This window comes from Zootoca vivipara, chromosome 8 (assembly GCF_963506605.1).
Source record: "Zootoca vivipara chromosome 8, rZooViv1.1, whole genome shotgun sequence".
Classification (NCBI taxonomy): domain Eukaryota; kingdom Metazoa; phylum Chordata; class Lepidosauria; order Squamata; family Lacertidae; genus Zootoca; species Zootoca vivipara.
This window is the reverse complement of record NC_083283.1, coordinates 45,107,544-45,115,029: the sequence shown is the minus strand read 5'-3', so window position 1 is coordinate 45,115,029 and position 7,486 is coordinate 45,107,544. Positions and strand designations below refer to the sequence as shown.

The 7,486-nt window shown below is 56.2% G+C and overlaps 1 protein-coding gene across 3 annotated transcripts in view; it reads left to right on the top strand.

Moving 5' to 3' along the window:
• The first annotated feature begins 2,729 nt into the window (after nt 1-2,729).
• Nucleotides 2,730-7,486, top strand: part of GATA6 (GATA binding protein 6) — a 34,183-nt gene continuing 29,426 nt past the window's right edge. The window contains exons 1-2 of one of the 3 annotated variants that reach the window (XM_035125182.2): nt 2,730-2,922; nt 4,469-5,484. In XM_035125182.2, coding sequence (XP_034981073.1) covers nt 4,548-5,484 — 937 coding nt within the window. In that variant the 5' untranslated portion in view covers nt 2,730-2,922; nt 4,469-4,547. The other 2 variants (XM_035125181.2, XM_035125180.2) reach the window with 2 other exon arrangements.

Genomic DNA, 7,486 nt, shown 5'->3' with positions numbered 1-7,486 from the left:
TCTCCCCATCATATCTCTCTCTCTCTCTCTCTCTCTCTCTCTCTCTCTCTCTCTCTCTCTCTCTCTCTCTCTCTCTCTCTCTCTCTCTCTCTTTTTTTTTTCTTTTCCCTTGCCTTCTTTGTAATACTGTATTCCGCCCGAGCTAACATCCACCTGGATTCTACCTTCGGGCTTGCTTGACTTCTCCCGAGAGCCGAGAACATGCCGAGGGCAAGGACGGGCCCTGCCAGTTTCTCCCATTGTCTTTCAACTGAGCGAGACTGGAGGCAGGAGGAGCCGCCCCAATCCAGAGGGAGGCAGAGGTGGGGGGGGGGGAGCCCCGCATAAGGCCCCTTGTTGAACATGCAAAAGTTGCTTATCTCGGAGCCCTTTGGAGAAAGAGGGGGCGGGGCGCAGCTCAGCGGCGAGGAAAAACGTTTGGGAGACACTAGAGGCTCACAACGTAGCTCACCTTTGAGCCGCTGGAGAAATCAGAGCTCTGCGGAGCCGTCGCTCCTAGCCCTGGCACGGCGGGGACGGGGGTGTCCCCAAATCGCCCAGGCGCTCTTTGGAATGGCTCCTAGCTCCTGCAGTGGATCCTTCATTCAAGTCTCCACAATCACACACACAAACCCTGAAGCTCGCACTTTTAGGCGCAAAGGCTCCTTGCCAAGCTTCCGAGAATGATGAAGAAAGGATTCATCATCATACAGTTTTCATTTGTTTTTCGCAAGCAACAGTCCAGCAACTCACACAGCCTGGTGGGGGGGGGTGCGGGTAGAGGGGGGGGTCATGTACGCTTTCCATAAAGCGTAGCTTCGCCTAGGAAGTTGGATCACGGGGGACTTTGGGAGATTGTGGGGCTGTGAGCTTGTTTTGCAGCCGAGCTGTGCCCGGGCCCGCGTCGTAAAGCGCAAAACTAGACGAAGAGCGAAAGGCAGCCTTCCCTGAGCCACGCTTTTCGGATCCCAGCGCCTTGTGGATCGCTGCACAGCCGTGCACAGAAATGCGTGCTTTTGGATCATCTTGAAACTCGGTTGTTAACAAGCACAACCTTTTCCATGTATGCACGAAGAAGATGACAAAAATAGATTCGGTCCATTTTTCATTTTCAGGTATATCAACTCCCGCTTCCCCTTCCAGGGAGGCTGTGAAGTCGAATCACCTCTTTTATTTGTTTCTACGTCTGAGTCAATAAGTCTTTCCTTCACCCACTCACTCCGTTGCAATTAGAAGTTTAACCGAAATAAACTAAGGTTGTTTTCAAGGAAATGAAATGTGTTAAGCGACACATTTGCTCTCTCGCTCACTCACACACGCACTGCAGGAGTCAGACGCGAACACCGAGGCACATACATAAGATGACTCTCTCTCTCTCTCTCTCTCTCTCTCTCTCTCTCTCTCTCTCTCTCTCTCTCTCTCTCTCTCTCTCTCTCTCTGTGTGTGTGTGTGTGTGTGTGTGTGTGTGTAATGAGAGAGCGGGTAAACAATATATATGCGCGCTCATTACAAACACACACACACACATATGGATCCATACAGTACACAGTGTATTCTGACCAGTACACCCAAATATTATTAAATAAAAAAACATTCCTTGCAATCTAAATCGGTAGTGACGGGGTCTCCCTCTTTCCTTGTCTAGAAAAGACAACAATAACACCACGCGCACATACAAACCTGTCGCCCGATGAAACCGAGGCATCTGCGCCCAGGAAGGGTGACGGGAAACGCAGCTCGCTTAGCCAAGGCCACGAAATTGTTTCCCGACAGATACAATTCAAAAATCCACTGAGAAAGAGAGAGGGGGGGGACCCGAGCCAGCTCCTGGGCGCAGATGCCTTGGTTTCTGGACCGACTGATGATGACAGATACCTAGTTGATAACCTCCGAGGGAAGAAGTTATTTTAATTTCCAGTCACTTTCCTGTTAAGTACCATATATGCAGTTAAGATAAGAGAGCCAAAGGCCCGGGAGAGAGAGCGAGAGGAGGAGAGGAAAGGCAGAGACCGCCGGGCAGGGAAAGCCGAAGGAAGGAACCGATGTCCAGGCAGGAGATCTGGCCCAGCCAGGAGACCCTGGATCTCCGCAGATCTGGTTCTGGGCAAAGGGACCTGGGCTCAGCTGCCTGGGAGGGATCAGAAGCGAAAAAGGTTGGGGGAAGGCCCCTTTAACTTCAAAATAAAAGAAAACACATTTTCTCTCCTGATTCCTTCAGAGGAATCTTCGCAGAACTAGAGGAGCGCGGAGAAAAACGAAGAAACAATATAAAGGAAGAAATATAAACCTTACCCATGACTGAATTTAAAATCAGAGGAGGAAAATGGTTTGTTTGTTTGTTTGTTTGTTTACTAGGGAAAGGATGTGATACCTTGATGCGATATAATAAGAGGAAACATGAAGGGGAAAGATGGAAGGGGTGGTATTGCGCCTGAATCCCCGAGGCAATTTTGGGAGCCGCGCATTTTGCCGGAGGGATTTTGCCTGCGCTTCGCTTTTCCCGATCCTGTCCCGGCCTCCCCTCGCCTCCTTCCTCAGCACCTCATTGGCTTACAAGGGGAGGGGAGGGCTGGCTTGGCTTCTCCACCCCAGCGCCGGGTTGTTTTCCTGGGCGCGGGGGGGGGGCTGGCTGGCGCTGGGACGGGCACCCCCGCCAAGCCACCCCCACCCACCCAGCTAGCCACCCCCACCGTTCCTCTTTCCCTGCCCCCATACTCTCTCCTTGCTGTTTGCTCAGAGCTCCCTGATTCCAACCAGGACTTGCTGGCTGCACTTTTCCTGCCGCGCTGAGAGAGGCGCCTCCTCTCGCTCGGCTCTTTATACATACAGCAGCCGCCGCGCAGCCCCGCTCGCCTCGCCTCGCCTCTTCGCCTTGGCAGCCTTGCCTCCTGCCGAGACACACCCGACAAGGACCCTCGGAGAGCCGCCGCCGCCGCCACAAAGGTGCGACTGGGAAACTTGGAGAGGGAGGGGGGTCCTTGGACTTCTCCAGGGCCCGGCGAGGCCCCCAGCCCGGGCAGTCAGCATCCTCTTCCCGGGGTCTGCCTAATCGGCCTAATCGCTGACATCTCGGCCCCCTCTACCCTGAGGGAACCCTCCCCCATTTTGCGCCTTTCGCGGGAGAATTTGGGCACTTAGAGCCTCTGGGGCCGGACGGCGGGCGAGGCTTTGCCGGCTCTGCGCGCACGACTGCGGCGGCACTGGGACGCTCCCTGGATCAATGATCCGGAGCCTGGATCGTGGGGAGGGCTGGAATAAGGCCGAGACTGCAAGCAGGGCTCGGGGCTTCCATTGACCTGCGGACGAGGCCCCCTTCCCAGGCGGGTCTCCCTCTGCAGGCCGCGGCGAGCCGGAGAGGAGATGGCACCAACCTCTTCCTCCTCTACTTCCCCTTGGCAGCTTTGATCCTCGAGGGTGGGGGGCAGCCCACACAGCCAACCCCGACCCAGCCTGCCCTGGGGACCTCCAAGAAGGGAGTATGTCACTGATCACCCCCTGACTTTCCTGCCCTTGAGCCCTTGGGCTGCTCGGCGGCAGCACCTTTTCTCCGTCGCCCCCGTTCGCTTGCATTGCGAATTGTTTTCATTCTGGAGCCATTCCAGTGACTCATTGGCTGAAACCAAGGAGTGGGGCTGGGCGGCGAGCGGGTTGTTGGTGGGCGGGGGTGCTGGTCCTGGCGGAGGCGGCCCGCATCCCCCGCCCCCTCTGGCTTTTGTCACTCGTTCTGCCTGTAAGCAAAAGGCAGCCCGGGCGGAGCGAGCGGACCCGGTGCGGCGGCGGGCGGGCAGGCTGAGCGGTGCTGCTGCTGTTCTGGGGCAGGCGCTACTCCGGAGGGATTCCCGATCCTGGAAGACGCTGAGGTGGGACCAAGCGAGGAGTAGCCTGCTGAGATCTTCCCACCCACCCCAAGCCCGCTTGTGTGCTTTGCTTTCCTTTTGACGCGGCGCAGGCGCTGCACTTTCCTGCTGCGTCCCCGCGGAGCTCAAAGAGCTTCGTTGCGCTGCGCCCGCGGCTGACTCCACTGGCTCGGCTCCGTTTTGCAGGTGGGCAAGCCGAGGCTGGGGAGGAGGAAAGAGGCAGGGATGGGATTGGGGGAACCCAAGCGAAAGGGCTCGCTTCTTGTGCTTCTTGTCCGCGAAAGGACTGCGCGGCCGTTGGTGTGGGAGCGGAGAGCCGCGCACTCGCCACAGGCCTCGCTTTATTTTGTGTCAGTGGCTAGTTTCGAGAAAGGAGAGGAACAGGGGTACGGCGGGCGGCTTAAAAGCCCTTTCTTGTAGCTTCGGTTGTGAGGGTCGCGGTTGCGGTTCCTTAGTAGTGAGCGGCTAGTACTCTGCACGTGCCCAGAGGCACTCTTCGACAACAACGTGCTTCTTAAGTTGCAAGACTGAAATCGGGTGGTTGGGCAGGTGGGTGGCCGGGTGGGGAGAGAGAGCCCCGTCTACCTCTGGCATTTGCTAACGGGCCTTTCCCCTCTTCTCTTCCACCCTAGCTTCGAAGGAGAAGCAGAAGCTGCCGCCGCCGCCGCCGCTGCAAGGCCGAGGGAGAATTGCTGAGCGCCTCGGAGCTGGATGGCCCTGGCTGAGAGTGGCTGGTGCCTGCTGAAGCGCTGCGGCCCCGACGACTTGCCCTACTCGTTGGCACCGCGGGAGCTGCCCTGCCCTTCGCCGTCGCCCTCCTCGTCCTCGGGCTGCTCCCCTGGCGGCAGCGGTAGCGGCGGAGGCGGCGGCCGGACCTTCAAGCAGGAGCCGGGAGGAGCGCTGCAGACCTCTCAGCCGCTGGGCCTCCCCGACGGCCGGTCCTTTCTGGCCCCCTTCGTCTCCCTGGCCGCGGCGCCGTCCGGCCTTTCCAGCTGGGAGGACGTGCTGCTTTTAGCGGACCTGGATCAGGCCAACAAGCTCATCTGGTCCAGCCGCACGTCGGCCAAGCTGAGCCCGGATCCCTCGCAGCCGCTACCGCAGCAGCCGCAGCCGCCCGTCGAGGATATGTACCACCACCCGCACGCGCATCACCACTCGCATCACCAAAGCCTGCAGCCGGGCCCCTACGACGCCTCGTCCCCGGGTACGGGCGGTGCAGGCGGCGGCTTCGTGCCCTCCTCGGCAGGATCGCCTGTCTACGTGCCTACCACCCGCGTGAGCTCCATGCTGCCTTACCTGCCCAGCACCCCGGGGCCCGGGCAGGCCGGTGGGCCGGCGGCGTGGCCCCCGCAAGCGGGCCCAGAAAGCCCCTCCGCGCCCTACGGCGCCACGGGTGGAGGGTGCGCCCACCCGGCGTCGGGCCGCTTCAGCTACCCGGGCAGCAGCTCGCCGGCGAGCAACGGCGGCGCCCGGGAGTCGGCCGCCTACAGCCCCCGCGAGCAGTTCCGGCCCTTGAACGGTTCCTATTACGCGCCCTACGTGGGCTCCCAGTTCACCAGCCCGGGCTGGGGAAACCCCTTCGACAACACCATGCTGCACTGCCTGCCCAGCCGGGCCGGGCCCCTCGCCATGCGGCCTTCCAGCGCAGGTAAGGTGGAAACGAGGGGGTGGCAATCCAAATTGGGGAAGAGAGGCAGGACAGGGAAGCAGACGGTTGGGGAGGGCAGGACACGGGAAAGGCGAAGCGTCCCATCAAGTGGGAATCCGAATTAACAAGCGGCAGAAGTTTTGCATGGAAAAGGTGTTCTGGGTCAGCAAGAATCCTAGGAAAATTAAGCAAACTGAGCGTGTGTAGACTGTTAACTCTAAAAGGTGCTGCTGTATTTTAAAATGTGATGGTGATTATTTATGGTTTTTATTTGAACATGAACAGAGGTTCTAGTGTTCTTGGCTTGACAAATAAGAGGCACATTTCTACCCAGAAAATCGCCACAGGCACCCAGTTCCTAATCACGTCTGCACTGACTTGGGTCCACTGCGCTCCTTTGTGCATGATGCGGGAAAGAACCCCGAAAGTGCAAAAGAGGAGAAACGGGGATCAAAAGCTGGACCCGTTGCCGGTTGGGCCGTGGCGGTTGTGCCAAGGCAAAAAGAGGGGCGCTTTATCTTCTCTCCCCGTAACCCTCTCCAAGTGTCCCCTTAGCTGTTGCTGGGCCAAGGATTTGTTGGGAGGCAATGGTCAGGCTTTCAGCTGCTCCTGACCGGAGGCTTGGAAGGACCGATTCCTCCTCTGGGAATAAAGAGGGCACATCCATCCAAATATTAATCACAGCCCATGTGCCTCTAAACGATGTACAGGAGACCCAATACAGAAAGAAAAAATGAGTTAAAGCTAGACATAGGTATAGTTCGTATTGGACATAACTATGTCTAGCTTGGCCTTTAGCTCCGTTTGTCTTTCTGTACTGGGTCTCCTGTACATCGCTTAGAGGCACATGGGCTGTGATCAATATCGTTAGATATACACAGATAGAGGCTGATAGATACTGTATAGAGGTTTCCATGTAAATGCTTGGTTCCCCCCTCTTCCCCATTGCCCCAATGAACCTGGCTGAATGGTGGCCCTGTTTATCCATTGAGTAGGAAATGGACAGTGTTCTCGAAGCTACGAACATGAGTTTGACCAAACTGCGGGAGGCAGTGCAAGACAGGAGTGCCTGGCGTGCTATGGTCCATGGGGTCACGAAGAGTCGGACACGACTAAACGACTAAACAACAACAACAGGAAATGGGGATGATCATCTATTTGAAAGCAGACAGCTCAAGACAAATTCAGGATTTAAATACTGTATTATGGTTGTCATTTGTGTAGCTGATGGGAAACGCTCATTACCAACGTCTTAGTCGAGGAGATTTGGAGAGCTGCAATGGCAAGCAGGGAAAGGGTTAAACGCCCCCCCCTCCCCGAAGGAGCCTCCAGGCTACAATCACGCGCCCTAGCACCGCCCTAACCTGCAGTTTGGGGTTAAAAAGGTGGTAGGAAACTGAGGCTTTGAGCAGCGTGACCTCACCTCGTGAGCGCCGCTTTGTCGTACTGGGTGCTGGGTTGAGAAGCTCCTTCCCATAGCTGCCAAGTTGGGTATAGATGAAGCCTATTCAGCATAAGGAAAAATCCCTTTAAAAAAGGGATAACTTGGCAGCTATGCTCCTTCCTCGGAGCTGAAATCTAAGGGCCTCCCTTTTCTCGCCCGCAGCTGGAAAGAGACCTGTGAACAGAGGCGCCCCAGGGACCTTAACTGGCATTAAAATGTTATAGGGCTTTTCCTTTGGGGGGGAGCAGACACCCCCCATTAAACCTACCTTCAGAAACCTTTGGCTTTCGGACAAAGATCCTTAAAGGCCATAAAACATATTAAAACATGTGAATGTGTGTGTGTGTGTGTTAAAATAATAGTCCGCTAAAACTTATTAATTAGAATCAGGCATTTAAGTTTGCAAAGGAAGAGGATGTAGGAGGTTAACACTTAGTCCTAAGGTGCCTGTTCAGGGTTGAATATTCAGCATAAATTCAGTGAATATACAGGATAAATAGCAATCGGATAATGTTTAAGTGAAATGTTGTTTATCACAAATTGGTGGGGCAAATGTAG